General features: G+C 45.1%; 1 protein-coding gene across 3 annotated transcripts in view; it reads right to left on the bottom strand.

Annotated features, from left to right (window-relative positions):
• The window catches only part of fgf13a (fibroblast growth factor 13a), a 629,879-nt gene extending 625,539 nt beyond the window's left edge, over positions 1-4,340 (bottom strand). The window contains exons 1-2 of one of the 3 annotated variants that reach the window (XM_078547711.1): positions 4,222-4,340; positions 3,536-3,806 (exon numbers count right to left, since the gene is read on the bottom strand). In XM_078547711.1, the coding sequence (XP_078403837.1) occupies positions 3,536-3,584 (49 nt within the window). In that variant the 5' untranslated portion in view covers positions 3,585-3,806; positions 4,222-4,340. Of the gene's footprint in view, positions 1-3,535; positions 3,870-4,221 lie in introns of those variants that run through there. The other 2 variants (XM_078547709.1, XM_078547713.1) reach the window with 2 other exon arrangements.
• Between the last annotated feature and the right edge of the window lie 19,668 nt (positions 4,341-24,008).

Raw genomic sequence — 24,008 nt, 5'->3', positions numbered from 1 at the left:
AATTTCATAATTCTACAATTTCAGCTTCAATAATTCAAACAAAATCAAACAAGGGTGATTTTAGGAAGCTGAAACATCTCTCCATAATTTCAGAAGATCACTGAAGTGAAATGGATGTGATAACATTAAGATTAAAATCAATTAAAACATTTACAGCAGCAACTTGCATTTATACAAGACCTTTAACCTAGAAAAATGCACCAAGGTGCTTCACAATTCTGTAATCAAACCAATTTAGCACCAAGACCTATGACGATATAAATTAGCTCAGATGATCAAACCTTGGTCAAAGAGATAGGTTTTAGGAAATGTCGTAAATACAGGAAGACATGTAGATAGGCAGAGAGTTTTTTGGAGGGAATTCCAGAGTTTAAGGAACTGTTGGCATGGCCAGCAATAGTGGCATAATTGAAATCGGAGATGCAAAGAAGCCAGAATCAGAGGAGTGCAGGGATCTCGGACGGCCATAGGGCTGGAAGGGGTTACGGAGAGCAGGAGGAACCAGGCAGAGCACAATTCTCCAGAAAATCATATAGGCTGAAAAAGTATCATTTTTTCAAATTTGTCAGCTGGACCTACTATACTTAAGAGAGGTAGTCAATCCTACCCAGATCTAGTGAATGTTTGAGAGCTGTAATGGGACTCCCACCGGGCCTCAACTGTTCCATGTTCCACTGAGCCCTTCCAAGGGAGGAATCTCCCAGGGATTTCTCCCCAGCACGCTCCCTCAATATCTGCATGGCCAGAGAAGACTCACCCATACCCTTCCCCCAAATACCCCACAGAACGTTAATGGTCACATCCCAATAGAACAGAGTCTCAGGGGAGCTGGACTCTGAATCAAATTCCACCTCACACACTAAGATAAAAGCAAAATACTGCAGATGCTGGAAATCTGAAACAAAAACAAAAATTGCCGTAGAGACTCAGCAGGCCTGACAGTATCTGTGGAGAGGAAGACAGAGTTAATGTTTCAAGTCCGTATGACTCTTCATACGTTAGCTCTGTCTTCCTCTCCACAGATACTGTCAGGCCTGCTGAGTTTTTCCAGTAGTTTTTGTTTTTGTTCCACCTCACACACTGCTGTTCTCTCTAGCCCTAGGGATCAGGGACCATAGTATATCAACCAAAATGTGCTGAATTTTCTCAAGTCAGTTAACATACAATTAATATTTATGTGACAGAGAGAGAGAGGATAACTAGAAGAGGGAGAAAAGAGAGTACAAGGACAGAAAGGTGGAAGAGTTTGGAAGAAGGGATGAAGACAAAGAGAAAGGAAAGAGAGACACAGAAAAAGCAAGAGTCCAATCAAACTGTCTTAAATATTGTGGAATGGCTGGGAAAACCTCTTAACTCTCTATAAATAGTCTATGCTATCTAAGATGCACTTGGTTGGAGCAGATGATGGTTGCAATAGAACTAAAGAAATAACACAAATAAATAATACATATAATAAATTGGGACAATGCGTATTTATGGTTGAGTTTACACTGCCAGTCAGGGACATTGTTACTGAGGATAGCTTCACTGACTATGTCTAAGACATGCACACAATTTGTTTTATTGATCATTGGAGAGTGGAAAATCTGTGAATGAAAGGGAAATAAACAGAGCTGACATGAACATTTATGTGCTGTACTCTGTTACTGCTTCAAAGTTTAATAATGAATGTAAATAAACAAAAAGAGCACAATTCCTTCAGTCAGAAACCTGTATTGCAGACCATGGTGTGTGTGAATCTTGTGATGCACAAGTATTGGTGTTGAACATTCACACTGTCTGCTTCTAGAAAATTCCTTCTGAAGGATCAACTGTCCATAACAATAGCTGAAGGTTGTTGCATCAGATTGCCTTTTTTTGTTACTGTATGTGGTATGCACTCAACATGGGCTTAGGTATGATCGCAAGCAAAGTACAAATGCTTAAACACACACAAATTCCTCTCGCCACTTTTCTAACAGACCCATTACCCCACCAAGCTTTTATGAGCTACCATCGCCCACAGCTTTACCAGTTTTACCAATGAAGTTTGTTCTAAGCGTTGCAACAGTTTATTTTATACAACATTAACCAGTGTGCCTTTATATTTGTTTGTAAGTCTCCGCAATTCTGATCATTCATCCCAGCTTTTATTCAGTCCAGCTGTGCCCTGTGGGGAAATATCAATGCCAGTTTCGGGCGGATCAAACTGGCTTCAACTGGGCAAATGGGTCACTGGGAGACAATTGGTATAGTTTCAATTCCACTTTGTTCTATTCTGCAATCGCATTTTATAAATACAGACCACACGTTAAGTTCATATACAAACTGCTGTCAGTGCAGCAGGTCACTGTCACCTCAGTGAAACTCCAGGGAACGCTGGATATGAAGCCTGCAAGCCTGGTCTCACCATCCCTGGTGGGTAAACTGCGCTCCTGGCTGCATTTATGCTGCAGATGCCCGTCAGCTGTGCTATGGATCTGTAACCCCGTCTGGATTCTGCCTGTTTGGGACTCCACACAGTTTCTCAGGGAATTACTGCAAGTGATGAGGCAGGCACAGGGAGAGAGTTGATCTCCCAGGCTCTAACATTCCCAGACAGTTGCAAAGGAGGAATCCCAACTGTACAGGAAATGGCAGGTGAGTTTAAAAGGCAGCATGAAGGGTTCAATGGATGGGACACACCTGCTCCATCCTCAGCACTTTGTAAACCAGGCGCACGCAGGTACATTATGCCCAGTGTTTAACCAAACTCCTGTAAGACCCTCACTCACAAATTTCCACCTCTGGAGTCAGATTACAACTTGAATCCAGATTTACACCGAGTGTAACAGTGGCTTGATGCAGATGTTATAGTGTAAAGAGCCCCCCCACTTGACTCTCCAGGTGTGATTAACAACCTGGAGGCAGAGGTGGTTCTGTTGACTCCAACACAACCCTGTGGCCAGGGAGAGAGTGTATCACAGTCTCTTGTCAGGGAGCTAGTTTCAGAAGTAAAATAACCTGGGTTTTCAGGTTATTCACGGACCGAGTAAGGTGGAAAACTTGAAGGGAAAGTGTTTTCGCTGTAATGAGGACCCTTTTTAGAAACATTGCTCGGGCATTAAATTCTCAGGTGCAGCCCCAACGCCCTGGTACCTGCGGCACTGACCCCAATCATCTAACTGGGGGGATCCGGGACCCAAACACCTTTTGTTTGCTCTCCGGGTCATCCCAGGAGCTCTCTCCCTCTCTCTCCCTCTCTCTCAATAAACCCCGTCACCATAGCAATCATTAGCATCAGGATGGTGAACAAAAGCAGGTATCGAGTCGCTGAGTGAGAGACCCATTGGGAGCATCTCGGAACAGGGGAAGGGCTGAGGAGAGAGGGTGAGGGGTGAGGGGTCTCCCTTAAGGGGAATATTAAATATTGTGGTTGCAGATCCCACCCCCCCCCTCCCTCCTCTCTCCTGGGGTCATCCCATCACCCAGCCAACGCCGCCTCCGACCCTACCCCGAGGGGCACAGCACGATCCCAGCACCATCCATTCCGCTCTGGGCTGCAGCTCTCGCTTACCTTTGCCGACATCCTTTTCTTCCTTTGGTTTGGTCACTTTTCCGCTCATAGATCCCAGTTTGGATGCGTGATTCCTAAACGGGCTTTGGAAACAGGGGATTGAGGCAGGGTAAAAAGAATCCAAGGCGGTCGGGGCGAGTGAGTGGAGAGTGTCCAGCGATCCGCACAGGCACAGCGAGTCTCTCCCTGTCTCTCTCTCTATTCCGCCGCTGCTGGGGGTCTCTCCCTGTCTACCTGGGGTTTACGATGCTGCTGCTGCTGCTGGGAAAACCTGTCGGAGAGAGCAGAGCAATAACCGTGATGTGAATCACACATCCCTCTCCATCCCTCCTCCCCCCCACCCCCACCAAAAAAAATATACATCCCCCCCTCCCTCCCCTCTGACGTTCAGTCCCCTCGTCACACCCTGTACAGCTCCTCATTGCCCCCAGGGCAGAGTGGGGGAGCCCAGCACAAACTGAATCTTATTCCACATTTTCCCCACTCCTGCCAATTCCCACTTCTATATAACACGCGCAGCAAAATCTACATAGTTCACAAAGCATCCCATAGCCAATTGCCTCCGATTAACATTCAGCATTTTCTCACACACACACACACACACACACAGACGCTATATTTTATACCCAACTCGCCATTTTAAGAGATTGTTTTTTATCCCCCCCTCCCCATCTATTATTTCTTACCTTATTTCCGCCCTTTGTTTGGGTGATGACGGTGTAAAGGGGGCGTCTGCTCCTGAAAGCCTAAACCTCACTCTGTATGAACACCCCCCACACACGCTTCGCCCTGGCTCAGTTCCCCTGCAATGGGGAGGGAGGGAGGGAGGGAGGGGGTGGGGGGTGAAAGACTAGGAGCTGGTGCTGCACAGGGACAGAGGGAGTGAAGCAGAGGCAAGAGGGAGAGAGAAACTGCACAGATGGAGCAGGATGGAAGCTGGAGGGGAGTCTAGAGAGAGAGAGAGACTGGGCACCCTGGGGAGAGTCTCGTTCCGGCACAGATAGGGAGAAAGACTGATTCTGGGACCAAACAGCCGCTAATTAGCCGGAGACGACAAAAACCCGTCTGTGTGTCTGTGTGGAAGTGTGTGTTCGTCTGAGAATGTGTGTCTGTGAGTGTGTGTGTGTGTGTCTGTATGTGTGTGTGTGTCTGAGAGAGTATCTCTCTGTGTGTCTGTGTCTGTATCGGTGTCTGTGTGTGTCTGTGTGTCTGAGAGAGTATCTCTCTGTGTGTCTGTGTCTGTATCGGTGTCTGTGTGTGTGTGTGTCTGAGAGAGTATCTCTCTGTGTGTCTGTGTCTGTATCGGTGTCTGTGTGTGTGAGTCTGTGTCTGAGAGAGTATTCTCTGTGTGTCTGTGTCTGTATCGGTGTCTGTGTGTGTGTGTGTGTCTGAGAGAGTATCTCTCTGTGTGTCTGTGTCTGTATCGGTGTCTGTGTCTGTGTGTGTGTATTTCCATATATTTTCTATATATGTGTCTGTATTCCTGGGTTTATATGCGTGCGTGTAGCTGGCTGGTTAAGGTTATATTTTAAGGGTTTTACGTTAACAGATATCGCCGCTTTGTTCTGTGTCTTTGTGTTGGAATAGTCATCATTGAAGGAACATCCATCAGATTTGGAGCTCTGTGTTATTTAAACAGTGGGGTAACTGACTCCGTAGCTCATTAAAAAAAAATGTTGGAACTTTAATGGATGGGTTAGTGCCCGCCCGCTACAGTCAGTTATATTAACAGGTTGCAGCAGAGTCGGGGAGTTCAGAGGGGACCCTGGGCTGACTTTCATTTCAAGGTGTCAATAACCCGTTTTACATTAATGCATCAGCGACATCTTTCCGCATTTAGTCCAACGACACATCGAAATCAATTCTGGCATGTAAAGTTTTTATGTGAATAAAAGGGTAAATTTTCAAAAAAGATGTTCCGCCTTCTCTACTTCAGCTCATCCCCACCACCCCCCCACCCCCTCCATCTCCCACCCAGGGATTATCGGCAGTGTCAGCCCTCCATGTGTACACACAGGCAGTTATTTATACACACACACATATACACACACACATATATATAGCACAGCTGTCTCGAAGGGCCGAATGGCCCAATCCCGCTGCAAACTCTGACGTTCTCATGTACACACACACACAAACCCACAGACATATAGATCACATGCAGAAAGTGTTGGTGCTAAAGGCACCAAACTGGTCTCACTCCAAATGACGAGTGTTGTTTTCCCCCTGGTTTAGTCCGGGGTCTCCCAGGTTACAGACGGTTTTCGGGTACCTCTTCACTATAATCCCCTGTTGGGAAGAGAAGCACCGTTGCAGAATTTGCAAAATTGATTTTTGGGCGGGGTTTAATCCAACCTGCTGTTTACATGTTACTCTTGAGACACGGCTGCCACCGGCGAGGCGGGGTATTTATTGTCCAACCTACTAATCTCTGGCAGCATTGTGTCAAAGGCATAACCTGCGACTGGAGCCACATGAGATTAGACCAGGTAGGGTCAGGGTGGCAAGTTCCAGTCCCTGAAGGATATGAATAAACTAGTTGGAGGTTTACAACAATTTGGCATCTTACATGGTTACGTGGACAGAACATAAATCACCAACTTCATTGAATTTAATTTCACTGTTTACCAGGACGGTGTTTGAGTTCTAGGTGTACTGGGACCACGATGCCTCTTCTACCCAGTCTTTTGGGACTACTCTATATATTTCCAATAGTGTTTCATCTTGTCCAGTAGAAATGCAGCCTTTTTGCCGTTTTATTTGCTGATATTTCTCCAGGAGGACACAGGAGTTAGGAAGTGAGAAATACAGACATTCACCTTGTTTGCTTTTCACTGCTCTTGGCCAGGCCATGGATTGTCCCAGATGTCAATAAAATCAAAAGATTAGTCTAATAAAAGTGCCTCCTTTTTAATGAGACGCAAACAATAGATAACAATTCCGAAATAAAACCATAGGAACCTTATCAGGTCAAATCAGAATTTTATACTTTTGAGCCTGGAAGCATTTCATCCGGCTCGCCTGCTGGTCACACAGTACAACCTCCACTGCTCCACTTTAATGACCGGGACTAAGGGGACCCTGAATGTGGAGGCATTTACTCTGCAGAAGCGGCTTCATGATAAAAAAAACGCATTTTCCTCTTCAAAGGCTTCACTGGCCTTGACATCGATGTGCTCTCTCCATGAAATTGGTAGGCAGCGCTTTATCATGCGAAACTGGGCAAAAACACAGGAGTATTTGAGTAGTTGATTCCCCTGCGGCATTGGTCACCATGGGCCTGGGGTCATTTGTTCTCTTCGCCGTTAAGGTGGGGTTGTTTAACCTGCCTCTCTGGCCCTTTAAGGCCATAACTCGGGCATACGAGATTGGCATCTCCTGAGTTCAGTTCAAATTCTTCAGCAAGCATTGGGGATGTGCCCTTTTCAACATGTTGATGATAAATTCTGTCCCAACTTAATGCACGAATAATGCTTACTAGACCTGCAAAACCATATAAGCTTAAATCAGCTTATTTTCCATCTACATTTTATAACAATGTTATGGAGAATGAGGGTATTTTAATGGGTAATAAATGAGTCTGGGTATCCTCTTCAGCACAAACAGCGGGCATTGGGGGTAATATGATTTTGTAAAGCGGGCGATATCGGATCAGCCGTTTCAGTTGAAGAGATGGGAAAGTGATTTATTCTGTTAATCAAACCAGAAACTGTGGCACAGCCTCGAAACATTCCAAAAGATCTTTTTAAATAATACATAAAGTTTAATATAATTTAGCTTTCCCGTTATATTTTAATGTCAACATTGATAGCATTTTTTTTCAATCGCTAAGTATTTATAGTTGCGGATTTTTTTTTGCTTTGAGTTATGATGGTCGACAGAGACAACACATTTTACAAATATGTGTGTGTGAATAAGCTTCATTTTAAATTTCTACAATCTAACCATCACATTTCCTGTTGGGATAATCTGTTCAGATACTGCCCCCCACCACCCACCCGGTTACAATGGCAACGAGACTGAGCTGCACTGTAAACAGATCTGGATCAACTTTGGGTTGTCTATTGCCAAGAGGCGAGGCGAGCAAATCCGAGATGCTCCTGTCCACAGGACTGGCGAAACCGGCGGTTCTTGGAGGCCCAACACATGTAGCAGTCGCCGGCCAGAATGTCTCTGACGGCTTGGCCCTTTCTCAGATGGGCACTGTCCATTCTCAGATGGGCACTGTCCATTCCCAGATGGGCACTGTCCATTCTCAGATGGGCACTGTCCATTCTCAGATGAGCACTGCCCATTCTCAGATGGGCACTGTCCATTCCCAGATGGGCACTGTCCATTCCCAGATGGGCACTGTCCATTCTCAGATGGTCGCTGTCCATTCTCAGATGGTCGCTGTCCATTCTCAGATGGGCACTGTCCATTGTCAGATGGACGCTGTCCATTCTCAGATGGGCACTGTCCATTCTCAGATGGGCGCTGTCCATTCCCAGATGGGCGCTGTCCATTCTCAGATGGTCGCTGTCCATTCTCAGATGGGCGCTGTCCATTCTCAGATGGGCGCTGTCCATTCTCAGATGGGCACTGTCCATTCCCAGATGAGCACTGTCCATTCTCAGATGGGCACTGTCCATTCTCAGATGAGCACTGTCCATTCCCAGATGGGCACTGTCCATTCTCAGATGGGCACTGTCCATTCCCAGATGGGCACTGTCCATTCTCAGATGGGCACTGTCCATTCTCAGATGAGCACTGTCCATTCCCAGATGGGCACTGTCCATTCTCAGATGGGCACTGTCCATTCTCAGATGAGCACTGTTCATTCTCAGATGGGCACTGTCCATTCTCAGATGAGCACTGTCCATTCTCAGATGAGCACTGTCCATTCTCAGATGGGCACTGTCCATTCTCAGATGAGCACTGTCCATTCCCAGATGGGCACTGTCCATTCTCAGATGGGCACTGTCCATTCCCAGATGAGCACTGTCCATTCCCAGATGAGCACTGTCCATTCCCAGATGGGCACTGTCCATTCTCAGATGGGCACTGTCCATTCCCAGATGAGCACTGTCCATTCCCAGATGGGCACTGTCCATTCTCAGATGGGCACTGTCCATTCTCAGATGAGCACTGTTCATTCTCAGATGGGCACTGTCCATTCTCAGATGGGCACTGTCCATTCTCAGATGAGCACTGTTCATTCTCAGATGGGCACTGTCCATTCTCAGATGGGCACTGTCCATTCTCAGATGGGCACTGTCCATTCTCAGATGGGCACTGTCCATTCTCAGATGGGCACTGTCCATTCGACGCCGACTGGCAGCAGCAGATCCGCATTGATTTAGATGGACTGAATTGAAAGTCGCTGTAGTCCCAGAGAACCATAGGCTCGTTAGAGACACGACTGGTGGTGAGTTTAGCCTGAAGGTCACCACACCTCAGGAAGGACCTCAGGCGGAACGGGAATTGAACCCGAACAGAAGTCAGTGCCACTCTGCAGGCGTCCAGCCAAGTGAGCTAACCCGACCCTATCTTCAAGCGAAACACCCAAAGTCGAATTAGGGCATTTAGCTTGAAATTGGCACCGGGTTTGTGTGTGTGTGTGAGGTGGATATGGACTGATTACTGTGTGTGTGTGAGGTGGATATGGACTGATTACTGTGTGTGTGAGGTGGATATGGACTGATTACTGTGTGTGTGTGAGGTGGATATGGACTGATTACTGTGTGTATGTGAGGTGGATATGGACTGATTACTGTGTGTGTGAGCTGGATATGGACTGATTACTGTGTGTGTGTGAGGTGGATATGGACTGATTACTGTGTGTGTGTGAGGTGGATATGGACTGATTACTGTGTGTGTGTGTGTGAGGTGGATATGGACTGATTACTGTGTGTGTTAAAGAGGCCTGGCACTTGGAGCTGCCATTTAGTTTTTTTTTAAAGTACACCTTCAGGTTAACACAGGCTGGAGGTTTCTGAACATATTGGGAAGATGATGTGTTGTAAAGTGTTTACAGTTTGAATCAGCTGGTAACCCGTACATCAGTCAGAGGCTAATGGAAAGAGGCAGAGGGATAATGAAGTGAAAAAAATATTTATTTGCCATCAAGTGTTGCTGCAAAATCTTTAACTGATGTGTTACAGAAAGCAGTCCCTGGCTAGTTACAGTCTGAGAGTACCTGTTAATCCAGTTTTACCCCCTCTACATTCAGAGCCCGTTAAGCCTGAGCAACAGCCGAACGTTCAGCGACCTCCATAATCACCATGTAAACCGATAGCAGCAAAGAGATTACAGTATATCAAGTTCAAATCTCCAGTCTTATGTGATACTAAAAGTAACACTTTAACCATCGCATTACTCACGAAAGAGGTTCGATTTTAATCAAAGTCTAAAGTTGCATTTAGTCAATTAAGAGAAATAAAAATAATTGGCCAGACCAGACCAGACCATTTTCAATGACATAAATAATTAGCCGTGTCGACGTCAGCAGAAACATTCACAAAAATATCCCAAGTCAAAGTGATAATTAAAAATGATAATTCTTTCCCTTCAAAATCGCACTCGGCGACTAACTAGTTACTACATTGGGAATGTTTCCCCATTTTTGATAGTGCGAAGCTATCCAGGGTAGTTTCAAATTGTTTCCTTTTTTTTAAATAACCAATTTGGGAAAACAAAATATGTGGATTGGAATAAGGGATGGATTGGCCGTGTTTAAAAAAAAAAGTGAGAAGCGGTCGAACATGCTGAAGCTCCAGATCTTTGTTATCTGGAATCGCTGTCAGGTGCCCCCGGACTGGAGGGCGTTACAGAGCATTAATCACTGCCAGGATGATGCAGCCACACTGCAACTTATCTAAGGCACGGTGTTGTCCCAACTATCAGCTGCTTTTCACCTTCTGCTACCTGTCCTGTTCAGGTTGCGGCTCCTTATTCTCCCTACCCCAGCAACGGGGAATCCGCTACAAAGTAGGACACTGGAGTTTGCAAATGCGCCATGAAGTTTTCAGATGGAGAGTCTTGTTAAAGCTGCAAGTGTTGGATTTCATACACCAACAGCCAAAACAGGACAAGGCGTTGGACGGAGAGTGGACTTTCCCAATGACTGGCACCCCCCGCCCCAAACTAAGGATTTTTTTTTTAAAAAAAAGTCCAAAGAAAAGTGTCACTTTGCTTCAAAACGTTCCTGCCTGGAATTGTTTCCATTTGGTTAAACGCAGCGAGGCCGATTTGAACCGAACTCGACGCATTGCGCAGTTTTAAAGAAAGCAGCTTTCCCTCGAACAGAATGGATTGGTTTTTTTTTGCACATACCTGCGATATCATCAGCCCCGGGCTGCTGCCAATCATCAATTTTATTCAAAGTTTTCGAACCAGCAAGTCGAATTTCAAACCGCAGTAAAACAACCCTCTCCTGAAAAGGAATTTTAATGTTTCATTTCTCTTTAGACAAAGCTGCAGGTATCCGGTGATGCACTTTGCAAACTTGCCCACTGTTTGGACTTGGTTGGAGGGGTTTTTTTTTAAAAAAAACACAGGGTTTTTAAAGTCTCAGCTCAAACGGGTCAGTCAGCCGCCCCCCCGCTTACCCAAGTCACAAACAGAACCGACACACCGGCAGGTCACGGGAGCTGAGCGCCTGCTATTTTTAAGGACACTGTATCCCTTTCAGAAAGCGTCTTGACTTGCAATGGCCCAGGCTGTGACTAGGAGGCTGGCAGCTGCTGTTAAGATCACTTTACAGACCGTGCCTGGGTAGAGTGATACACAGCAACACAGGAGAAAACAAGTTGACAATTTTGCTGCTGCTCTCTTCCTGTTTCCACCCCCCTCCCACACTTTATATTTAAAAAAATCTAAACTGGAACCAATTAATTTCCGTCCATGATGATATTTAATTCGTGTTTCCTCACCTTACGAACAGGAGCCATCCGCTCCGCAGCACTAAGTGTTCTGCGTCCAAGTTACTCTGATTTCTAAGGAAATTGTACATTCCGGCATTCCAAAACAGCCGTGGTTTAATTTAAAGTTTAGGAAATTATTTGCCCAATTGTGCTTTCATTTCTCGGTGGGTTTTGCATCGAAATAGATGGAAGGGTTTTTTTTTGTGTGTAGCTCCAATGAGATGGAGTTTTGGGACAGCAGAGGGGCTGTGGATGACAGGTTCATGGCATCGCTCACTGTGGCTCAACCAGGAACATTACTGTTAAAGGGAAACTGTGTCCAGCTTCCTCTCAGCTGTGGCTCAGTTCATAGCACCCTCGCCTTTGAATCAGAGGGTTGTGGGTTCATGTCCCACTCCCGGAAGCCAAGAACTGTGATTGTACTCGAAAGAGTTGCAATCTGTGACTGTTTGATAACTCGAAAGAGTTTCCTCTCAAGGTCACAAGATCTCAACATCCTGAGGCCAATGACAGACTCATCGCTGGTAAGGAGTTTGCAGAGTGCAAATTGCAGAGTTAATTCTTGGCAGGAAAAATGTCACCCTGCCAATGTTCCCTCAGGGCCACTGAATGCCCATTTTTCAAACTCATAAAACTTTGGCCCATGCGACGTCTGAAGTGTAACGGAATCCCCCAGCGTATCTAAAGCTAGACCCAGAAGAGCCACAACTGAGCATGCCAATTGGTCTCAGTTATTGGGAGTGAAAAATCGAAGGCTCTGGAATCCTGTTTACATTCCAGTCATTCCTGGGCAAGGACAGGTTTGGCTTTGATTCTCCCCACATTTGAATAACTACCAACTTTCACTGTTAGACTCAGGTATGAAGGATAGTGAAGTAGCAACATTCTGGAAGGACGGGAATATAGGAGTCTATTCTTCCCTTGAAACCTGTTTTGCCAGAACCTGCATTTAAGTATGTTGGCTTTCACAATTTCAGAATGTCCCAAAGTGCTTCACAGTCACAGGTTTGTTTTATTCGTTCATGGGATGTGGGTGTTGCTGGCTAGGCCAGCATTTATTGCCCATCCCAAAGTTTCATTGTTAAAGTGTCATCACTATTTTGATACAGGAAATGTGGCAGTCTCTGCTCTTCTAAATTTTCCCTGTGGGATCCTTTACATCCACCTGGACCCAGCTATTTAAATACTGTGGCTACAAGAACAGGTCAGAGGCTGGGAATTCTGCGGAGAGTAACTCACCTCCTGACTCCCCAAAGCCTGTCCACCATCTACAAGGCACAAGTCAGGAGTGTGATGGAATACTCCCCACTTGCCTGGATGAGTGCAGCTCCAAAAACACTGAAGAAGCTGGACATCATCCAGGACAAAGCAGCCCCGCTTGATTGGCACCACATTCACAAACATTCACTCCCTCCACCACTGACACACAGTAGCAGCAGTGTGTACCATCTACAAGATGCACTGCAGGAATTCACCAAGTCTCCTTCGACAGCACCTTCCAAATTAGTGACTTCTACCACCTAGAAGGACAAGGGCAGCAGATGCATGGGAACACCACCACCTGGAAGTTCTACTCCAAGCCACACACTGTCCTGATTGGAACTAAATCGCCATACCTTCACTATCACTGGATCAAAATCCTGAAACCCCCCCTTCCTAACTATAGTATTAATTAACTGATGAATGCTGCAGCTCGGATCCAGGGTCAGTGCCACAACACATGGCCACTGCACACAAACAACAAAAACCATTGAAGAGAGGGCAGAGCAAAGAATTGGCTTCAATTTGATTCTCCAAGCTCAAGACAGCAACTAGCCGGCCAAAACAATTCATTCAAAAGATCTTCTGCAGAATTGCTGCCGTTTAAGATGGCTCTGTAATAGTGATGGAAGCCCGCCAAATACCAACAAGTGCAGAAAGAAAGAAAAATAAAACAATTGCTGCAGCACCACTTAAACAAAAATAAAGCTGTACTCTGCTGTGCTGAAAACAGACATGAATAGTAAATCAACACTGCCAGGCCAACTGAGGCAGATGGAAGGGCCAGAGCAGGTGCAAAATTGGGATTTTTAAGATATGCGACAACATCAGGCTTGGATAAGAAAACAGACTGAACAAGTGAATACACTATTAAATTCAGTAGGTCCAATAGCTAATGACATAATTATTGTCAGACAAGGAATAAATGAATCTTTCAATAACTTTGGAGAGGTCATGAAATCCTTTGACAGCTATTTTAACCTAAGAAGCAATAAAATTTTGGAGCAAGCAAAATTTAACATGAGAGTCCAAAAGTCCGGGGAACCCAAAGACTCGTTCGTAAATGCGTTATACAGATTGGCTGAAGGCTGTCACTATGGTGACTAAGTCGGATCTCATAACAGACTGAAAAGTAGTGGAATGGCCAATAATACTCTTTCAGATGCACTCCAATCTCTGCAAGACCTGACTTTAGAAAACGCCATCCAAACTGTCAGCCAATCAGAAGCCTGCCAGCGAAACTGATCCATTTTGCATGAAGTTAAACCATAGGACAGAGCAACCTCAACAGTCCAGCTCATCAAACAAGAAAAGGGCAAGGAGACTCCAGGGCAAGGAAAGCAAGCAAAGCACAAGATGGTGGCAAACCATGTCAGCGCTGTGGCACCAAAAGGCTTCATAGACATGAGCAGTGTCCAGCAATCACTGTGCAGCGCTCTCACCAAGAAGAAGTCCAACAATGCTTCTTGGGACAAATTAAGGATCCCAGATTCACATTTTGGAATGTTGACATATCTGCAAATGGTCACTCCACAAATTTTGAGTTAGAGACAGTGTGATGGTCCTGTCAGGTCAGGAACCGTAGCTAGTGAAACAATGCCTGAAGCCACCTACAACACAGTTATATGGACCAGGAGGCATCAAGCTCCAGGTCAAAGGTACTTGCGAGCAACGGTCCAATATAAAAACAAACAAATACAGGAAACATTATATGTGGCCCACAGCCAAGAATTTTCTTTGCTGAGCAGGAAAGCCTGTGTCAACCTCCACCTCATCCAAAAGATTGACAAGATTCACCAGCAAGGATCTGGTTCCCATTTTAAAAAGGAGCAACTGAAGACTGCACACAGCATAACACAGAGAAACGATGTTTGTTTACACCATGGGAAATCCCACACCCGCTTATGAAACAAGTACAACAGCAACTTGATGAGATGGCCAAGAATGGGGTCGCTTCCCCTGTCACTCAGCTGACAGAATGGTACTCCAGGTGCCCCGGTTCTGAAGCCAAATGGGTCCATTTGCATCTGTGTTGACCTGACACAGCTCAATAAGGCATTGGCTGCCTTATTCATCGATGTCCTTGGTGGATGACAGCTTGACCAAACGCTCCAAGGTCACAGTGTTTCGAATCTGGATGCCAACAGCAGCCTCTGGCAGGTTTCGTTAGATGAGAAATCCAAGTTGATGACAACTTTTCTCACCCAAGTGGACAGATTCTGCTGCAATCATTTGCCTTTCGGCATTACCTGAGATTTTTCAGCGCAGGATGACAACCATCTTAGAAGGCCTGAAAGGAGTCATCTCTCATTTGGACGATGTCCTTGTCTATGGTACGACTGTCAAGGAACACCACAGCTATTGTGAAATGCTTGCAGGAAGCAGGGTTTACACTGAATGATAAGTGTGATAAGACCTCCATTCGGTTCATAAGTCATATTGTGAGCAGCAATTTCCAACCCTGTCGTCCATTCCACACCTCCAGAGGTTCCTGGGCACAGTGAACCAGTTGACAAACTTAAAAGCAAAAAACTGCGGATGCTGGAAATCCAAAACAAAAACAAAAATACCTGGAAAAACTCAGCAGGTCTGGCAGCATCTGCAGAGAGGAACAAAGTTAATGTTTTGAGTCTGTATGACTCTTCAACAGAACTAAGGAAAAATAGAAAAGAGGTGAAATATAAGCTGGTTTAAGGGGGGGGGTGGGACAGGTAGATCTGGATAGAGGGCCAGTGATAGGTGGAGATAACCAAGAGATGTCATAGACAAAAGGACAAAGAGGTGTTGAAGGTGATGATGTTATCTGAGGAATGTGCTAATTAAGGGTAGAAAGCAGGACGAGCAAGGTACAGATAGCCCCAGTGGGGGTGGGGTGGGGGGAAGGGATCGAAATAGGCTAAAAGGCAAAGATAAAACAATGGATGGAAGTACATTTAAAAATAATGGAAATAGGTGGGAAAAGAAAAATCTATATAAATTATTGGAAAAAAGGGGGATCGGAAAGGGGGTGGGGATGGAGGACAGAGTTCATGATCTAAAATTGTTGAACTCAATATTCAGTCCGGAAGTCTGTAAAGTGCCTAGTCGGATGATGAGGTGCTGTTCCTCCAGATTGTGTTGAGCTTCACTGGAACAATGCAGCAAGCCAAGGACAGACATGTGGGCATGAGAGCAGGGTGGAGTGTTGAAATGGCAAGTGACAGGGAGGTCTGGGTCATGCTTGCGGACAGACCTAAGGTGTTCTGCAAAGCAGTCACCCAGTCTGCGTTTGGTCTCTCCAATGTAGAGGAGACCGCATTGGGAACAGCGAATGCAATAGACTAAATTGAGGGACGTGCAAGTGAAATGCTGCTTCACTTGAAAGGAGTGTTTGGGCCCTTGGACGGTGAGGAGGGGGGAAGTAAAGGGGCAGGTGTTGCACCTTCTGTGGTTGCATGGGAAGGTGCTGTGGGAGGGGGTTGAGGTGTAGGGGGTGATGGAGGAGTGGACCAGGGTGTCCCGGAAGGAACGATCCCTGTGGAATGCCGCCATGGGGGGGGTGAAAGGAAGATGTGTTTGGTGGTGGCATCATGCTGGAGTTGGCAGAAATGGCGGAGGATGATCCTTTGAATGCGGAGGCTGATGGGGTGATAAGTGAGGACAAGGGGGACCCTATCATGGTTCTGGGAGGGAGAGGAAGGTGTGAGGGCAGATGCGCGGGAGATGGGCCGGACTCAGTTGAGGGCCCTGTCAACCACCGTGGGTGGAAAACCTCGGTTAAGGAAGAAGGAGGACATGTCAGAGGAACTGTTTTTGAAAATGGCATCATCAGAACAGATGCGACGGAGGCAAAGGAACCACGAGAATGGGATGGAGTCCTTACAGGAAGCGGGGTGTGAGGAGCTGTAGTCGAGGTAGCTGTGGGAGTCAGTAGGCTTGTAATGAATATTGGTGGATAGTCCATCACCAGAAATTGAGACAGAGAGGTCAAGGAAGGGAAGGGAAGTGTCAGATGGACCATGTGAAAATGATGGAGGGGTGGAGATTGGAAGCAAAATTAATAAATTTTTCCAGGTCCAGACAAGAGCATGAAGCAGCACCGAAGTAATCATCGATGTACCGGAGGAAGAGTTGTGGGAGGGGGCCGGAGTAGGACTGGAACAAGGAATGTTCCACATACCCCATAAAGAGACAGGCATAGCTGGGGCCCATGCGGGTACCCATAGCCACACCTTTGATTTGGAGGAAGTGAGAGGAATTTAAGGAGAAATTGTTCAGTGTGAGAACAAGTTCAGTCAGACGGAGGAGAGTAGTGGTGGATGGGGATTGTCCGGGCCTCTGTTCGAGGAAGAAACGGAGAGCGATCAGACCATCCCGGTGGGGGATGGAGGTGTAGAGGGATTGGACGTCCATGGTGAAGAGGAGGCAGTTGGGGCCAGGGAACTGGAAATTGTTGATATGATGCAGGGTGTCAGAGGAATCACGGATGTTGATGGGAAGGGACTGGACAAGGGGAGAGAGAATGGAGTCAAGATAGCAAGAAATGAGTTCTGTGGGGCAGGAACAGGCTGACACGATCAGTCTGCCGGGACAACCCTGTTTGTGGATTTTGGGTAGGTGGTAGAAGCGGGCCGTCCGAGGTTGGGAGACTATGAGGTTGGAAGCTGTGGAAGGAAGATCTCCAGAGGAGATGAGGTCGGTAACAGTCCTGGAAACAATGGCTTGATGTTCAGTGGTGGGGTCATGGTCCAGCGGGAGGTAGGAGGAAGTGTCTGCGAGTTGACACTCAGCCTCCACGAGGTAGAGGTCAATGTGCCAGACAACAACAGCACCACCCTTGTCAGTGGGTTTGATGACAATGTCAGGGTTGTACCTGAGAGAACGGAGTGCAGTAAGTTCAGAGAGAGACAGATTAAAATGGGTGAGAGGAGCAGAGAAATTGAGATGACTGATGTCACGCAGACAGTTCTCAATGGAAAGATCAAGAGAAGGTGAGAATCCAGAGGGAGGGGTCTAGGTGGAGGGAGAATATTGGAGGTGGGTAAAAGGATCCGTTGAACGGGGAGAGGACTCCTGCCCAAAGAAGTGAGCACGGAGACGAAGGCGGCGGAAGAAGAGTTCAGCATCATGCTGAGCCCGAAATTCATTGAGATGAGGGTGTAAGGGTATGAAACTAAGTCCTTTGCTGAGCACTGAACGTTCAGCGTCGGAGAGGGGAAGGTCAGGGGCTATAGTGAATACCCAGCTGGGGCTGGGATTGGAAGACGGGATGGGGACAGAGGGACAGGCAGGGGTGGCGGGTCCTGGATGGGCGTTGGTGTCGATGAGTTGTTGGACCTTGCGTTCCTTTGACCCTGAAAGAAAGAGACAAAGTTTCTTGCTGAGGCGTCAGATGAAACGAAGAATAAAATGAAACTGGGGGCACGGGCAGCTTAGAAAAAGGGTGCGGCGGTGCTGTTGGAGAGAGAGGTCGAGTGTGTCCATATGGCGGCACATGGCACTGAGTGTGGATCTCAGGATGTGATAAGAACAGCAGTCCGAGGAGCGTTTTATGTCCTGGAGATACCTGTAATCCTGGGTGGGTTCGAAACATGAGGGATGGAATTTCAGTTGAAATCCACGTGGGGTAAGTCGGAGACGGAGACAGTCACTGAGAAATGAAATATGGCTGTGAAAGTGGGTTTTAGTAAACACCTTGTCAAACAGCAGAAGAGAAATGGAAAGCAATGAAGGTGAACAAGGCAGAAGAGAGATAGGGAAATCCTGTCGGAGAGAAGAGCAATACTTCTTCAAGGTAGGCATTCCTTGAAGAGAAGTGACAGTCAATTAAACACTAAGATAAAAGCAAAAAACTGCGGATGCTGGAAATCCAAAACAATAACAAAAATACCTGGAAAAACTCAGCAGGTCTGACAGCATCTACGGAGAGGAACACAGTTAATGTTTCGAGTCCATATGACTCTTCAACAGAACTAAGGAAAAATAGAAAAGAGGTGAAATATAAGCTGGTTTAAGGGGGGGTGGGTGGGACAGGTAGAGCTGGATAGAGGGCCAGTGATAGGTGGAGATAACCAAGAGATGTCACGGACAAAAGAACAAAGAGGTGTTGAAGTTGGTGATGTGGGGTCCGCTGGCTAGGCAGCATTTATTACCCATCCCTAACTGTCCTTGTTCAGAGGGCATTTAAGAGTCAACCACATTGCTGTGGGTCTGGAGTCATATGTAGGCCAGACCAGGTAAGGACGGCAGATTTCCTTCCCTGAAGGACATGAGTGAATCAAATAGGCAAAGGTCGCATAGGTGAAGAGTTTATAGAATGTTTTAGGGATAGTTTCTTAGAGAAATACATTAACACATCCTGGAACCAACCAGAGAGCAGGCTATACAAGGCCTGATATAAGAGATAGGATTAATTGATAATCTCCAAGTGAAGGAACCTCTACATAGCAGCAATCAAAATATGTTTGAATTTTACTTTCATTTTGAGGGAGAAACGAGTGCGCCCAAGACTAGTATTTTAAACTTAAATAGGGCAATTATGAGGGCATGAAAGCAGAGCTAGTTAAAGTGAACTGGAAAATGAGGTTAAGGGATAGGTCAATAGAAATTCAGTGGCAGACATTTAAAGGGATATTTCAGAACACACAGAATATATACATTCCGATGAGAGAGAAAAATTCCAAGGGATGCGTCCACCATCCGTGGTTAACTAAAAAAGTTAAAGACAATATCAAAATTAAAGAAAAAGCATATCATTACGCAATGACGGGAGGCAGGTCAGAAGATTGGAAAGAATATAAAGAACGGCAAAGAATGACAAAAATATTAATAAGGAGGGGAGAATAAAGTATGAGAGAAAGCTAGCGAGTAATATAAAGATGGATGGTAAGAGTTTCTATAGATATTTAAATAAGAAAAGAGTTAATGTGAGCATTGGTCCTATAGGCAGTGCGTCTGGGGTATTGATAATGCAAAGCAGGAAGTGGCAGATGAATTAAACATGTATTTTGCATCGGTCTTCACTATAGAGGACACAAGTAACATCCCAGAAATAGCTGTAAATCAGGAAATGGAAGGGAGGGAGGAACTCAGGAAACTTACAATCACCAGGGAAGTGGTATTGAGCAAATTGTTGGGGCTGTGGGCTGACAAATCCCCAGGTCCAGATGGGCTTCACCCTAAGGTCTTAAAAGAAGTTTCTCGTGGGATAGTTGATGAGTTGGTTTTAGTTTTCCAAAATACCCTAGATTCGGAGAAGGTTCCATTATATTGGAAAATAGCAAATATACTCCTTTATACAAAAAGAGAGGGAGACAGAAAGCAGGAAACTATAGGTCAGTTAGCCTAACATCTGTCATAAGGAAAACGTTAGAAGCTATTGTTAAAGATGTTAAAGCAGGGCATTTCAAAAAATTCAAGGCAATCAGGCTGAGTCAACATGGTTTTGTGAAAGGGAAATCATGTTTAACCAACTTATTGAAGTTCTTTGAAGGAGTCACATGTGCTGTGGATAAAGGGGAACCGGTGGATGTACTGTACTTAGATTTCCAGAAGGCATTTGATAAGGTGCTACATCAAAGGTTATTGAAGAAAATAAAAGCTCATGGTGTAGGGGTTAACATATTGATATGGATAGAAAATTAGCTAGCTAACAGGAAGCAGTGAGTAGTCATCAATGGGTCTTTTTTTGGTTGGCAAGATGTGACGAGTGGTGTGCCACAGGGATCAATGCTGGGGCCTCAACTTTTCACAACTTATATAAATAACTTGGATGAAAGGACCGAAAATGTGGTTGCTAAATTTGCTGATGACACAAAGATAGGTACGAAAGTAAATTGTGAAGAGGATGTAAGGAGGCTGCAAAGTGACATAGATAGGCTAAGTGAGTGGGCAAATATTTGAAAATAGAGTACATTGTAGGCAAATGTGAAATTGTTCATTTTGGCAGGAAGAATAAAAAATAAACATATTATCTAAATGGTGAGAGATTGCAGAGCTCCGAGATTCAGAGGGATCTGGATGTCCTCGTGCATGAATCACAAAAGGTGAGTTTGCAGGTACAGCAGGTAATTGGGAAAGCTAATAGAACGTTATCATTTATTGTGAGGGGAATTGATTAGAAAACATCAGGAGGTTATGCTTCATTTGTACAAGGCACTGGTGAGACCACATCTGGAGTATTGTGTACAGCACTGGCCTCCTTATTTAAAAAAAGATGTAAATGCATTAGAAGCAGTTCGGAGAAGGTTTACTAGACCAGTACCAGGAATGGACAGGTTGTCTTATGATAAAAGGTTGGACAGGTTAGGCTTGTATCCACTGGAGTTTAGAAGAGTAAGAGGTGACTTAGTTGAAACCTTTAAGATCCTGAGAGACCTTGACAGGGTGGATGTGGAGGGGATGTGGGAGAATCTAGAACTAAGCGTCACTGTTTAAAAATAAGGCGTCACTCATTTAAGACAGAGATGAGGAGAATTTTTTTCTCTCTGTGCGTTGTGAGTCTTTGGAACTCTCTCCCTCAAAAAGTGGAAGCAGAGCCTTTGAATAATTTTAAGACAGAGCCAGATAGATTATTGATTAACAAGAGAGTGAAAAGTTATTGAGGGTAGGTGCGAATGTGGAGTTGAGGTTACAATCAGATCATTCATGACCTTATTGAATGACGGAGCAGGCTCCAAGGGCCGAATGGCCTACTCCTGCTCCTACCTCATGTGTTTATATGTTCGTATGTACTATTGGACGAGAAAGAACTCACCAGGAAGCCTCCCAGAATTCAGAGATTCTGCTTGTGGCTCAGGCGCTTTATACACAAGACAGTGTAAATCCAGGGGAAGCACCAAACAACTGCAGCCACAGGCAACCATCTTGCAACACACAATATCAATCTAGCCAATGAGCTCAAGTCGTATTCCCAGTTCATAACAATACAACTGTCGGTGAGCTCCAAAAAGCTGTAAGATGAAGAGTGCATTGGCATCTGTCAGTACAGCCAACATGGTTGGCCACTGTAGCATCCAGGTGACAGTGTGATGAAGATTCACTTTGAACAGCAGAAACACTTCGCTGTAATTGATGATCTGTTAGTGTACGATGAGCGGTTAGACATTCCCATCTCACCCTGGCCAGAGATTCTACAACGGTACCACCAAGGCAACTTCGGCATCACAAAGTGCAGAGCTCAAGCCCAGTCTGCAGTCGGGAATATCGAGAGCAATTGAAGAGATGGTTTTAAACAGTCCAGAGGGTGCCCCTTATCCCCACACAGCTCCCCATCAGACTGTGGGACATTTGGGAATGGATCCATTCATATATATAAGACCATAATATGTAGGAGCAGAAGTAGACCAATTGGCCTTTTCATGAGATCATGGCTGATCTGATAATCCTCAGTTCCATTTTCCTGCCTTTTCCCCACATTCCTTGATTCCCTTTCTGATTAAAAATCTGTCCATATCAGCCTTGAATGCATTTAATGACCCAACCTCTACAACCCTCTGCGGTAAAGAATTCCACAGATTCGTTACCCTCTGAGAGAAGAAATTCCTCCTCATCTCTATCTTAAACGGGCGCCCCCTTACTCTGAGATTATGACCTCTGGTCCTAGACTCTCCCACAAGGGGAAACAACCTCTCAGCATCTACCCTGTCAAGCCCCCTAAGAATCTTATAAGTTCAATAAGGTCGTCTCTCATTCTTCTAAACTCCACTGAGTACAGGCTGAACTTACTCAACCTCTCCTCATAAGAAAATCCCTTCCTCATAAGAAAGTCCCTTGGACTGCCTCCAATGCCAGTATATCTTTCCTTAGATAAGGGGACCAAAATTGTTCACAGTATTCGAGGTGTGGTCTAACTAGTGCCTTATATAGTTTTAGCAAGATTTCCCTATTTTTATACTGCATTCCTTTTGAAATAAAGGCCAACATTCCATTTGCCTTCCCTATTACCTGCTGAACTTGTACGCTAGCTTTTTGTGATTCATGCACGAAGACCCCCAAATCCCTCTGTGCTGCAGCTTTCTCCATTTAAGTAATATTCAGCTCCTCTTTTCTTCCTGCCCAAGTGCATAACCTCACATTTTCCCACATTATATTCCATTTGCCACATTTTTACTGACTCACCTAACCTGCCTATATCCCTCTGTAGACTCTTTGCATCAACCTCACCACTTGCCTACCCACCTATTTTTATGTCATCCGCAAACTTGGCAACAGTACATCCACATCCAAGTCTTTAAGATGTATCATAAATAATTGTGGCCCCAACACTAATCCCTGTGGCACTCCACTAGTTACAGGTTGCCATCCTGAAAATGCCCCCCCCCACCGTATCCCAACTCTCTGTCTTCTATTAGTTAGCCAATCCTCTATCCATGCTAATATACCCCCAACACCATAGGTTCTTATTTTATTAAGTAACCTTATGTGTGGTAGCTTATCGAACACTTTTTGGAAATCCAAATATATTACATCTACTGGTTCCCCTTTATCTATCCTGCTTGTTACCTCCTCAAAGAATTCTATTTCATTTGTCAGGCATGATTTCCCCTTCATGAAGCCATGCTGACTCTGCTTGATTAAATTATGCATTTCTAAATGCTTTGCTATCACATCCTTTAAAATAGACTCTAACATTTTCCCAATGACAGATGTTAAGCTAACTGGCCTATAGTTACCTGGTTTTTGTCTCCTTCCCTTTTTGAATAAGGGTGTTACATTGGCAGTTTTCCAATCCTCTGGGACTTTTCCAGAATATAAGGATTTTTGAAAGATTAATACGAGCGCATCCACTATCTCTGCAGCTATTTCCTTTAATATTCTGGGATGCAACCTATCAGGTCCAGGGGACTTATTGGCCATTAGCCCCACTATTTTCCATAGTGCTTTTTCTCTAGTGATAGTTACTGTATTTGTTTCCTCCCCTACTTTTGCTCCATGATTATTTAGTGTTTTTGGAATGCTATTAGTGACTTCTACCGTGAAGCCTGAAGCAAAGTATTTATTCAACTCCTCTGCCATTTCCTGGTTCCCCATTATTATTTCCTGTGCCTCATTCTCTGAGGGACCTATGTTCAATTTGGCCTCTCTCTTCCTTTTTATATATTTAAATAAGCTCTTATTGTCCATTTTTATATCACTTGCTAGTTTACCCTCAAAATTCATTTTCTCCCTCTTTATTTTTTTTTGGTCATCTTCTGTTGGTTTTTAAAACTTTCCCAATCCTCTGGTTTACCATTAATCTTTGCCACATTGTATGTTTTTTCTTTCACTTTGATACTATCCCTAACATCCTTGGTTAACCATGGTTGGTTTATCTCCTCCCCACAATTCTT

This window comes from Cetorhinus maximus, chromosome 8, assembly GCF_964194155.1.
Source record: "Cetorhinus maximus chromosome 8, sCetMax3.hap1.1, whole genome shotgun sequence".
In the NCBI taxonomy this organism is placed as follows: Eukaryota; Metazoa; Chordata; class Chondrichthyes; order Lamniformes; family Cetorhinidae; genus Cetorhinus; species Cetorhinus maximus.
This window is presented reverse-complemented; position numbering and strand designations above follow the sequence as displayed.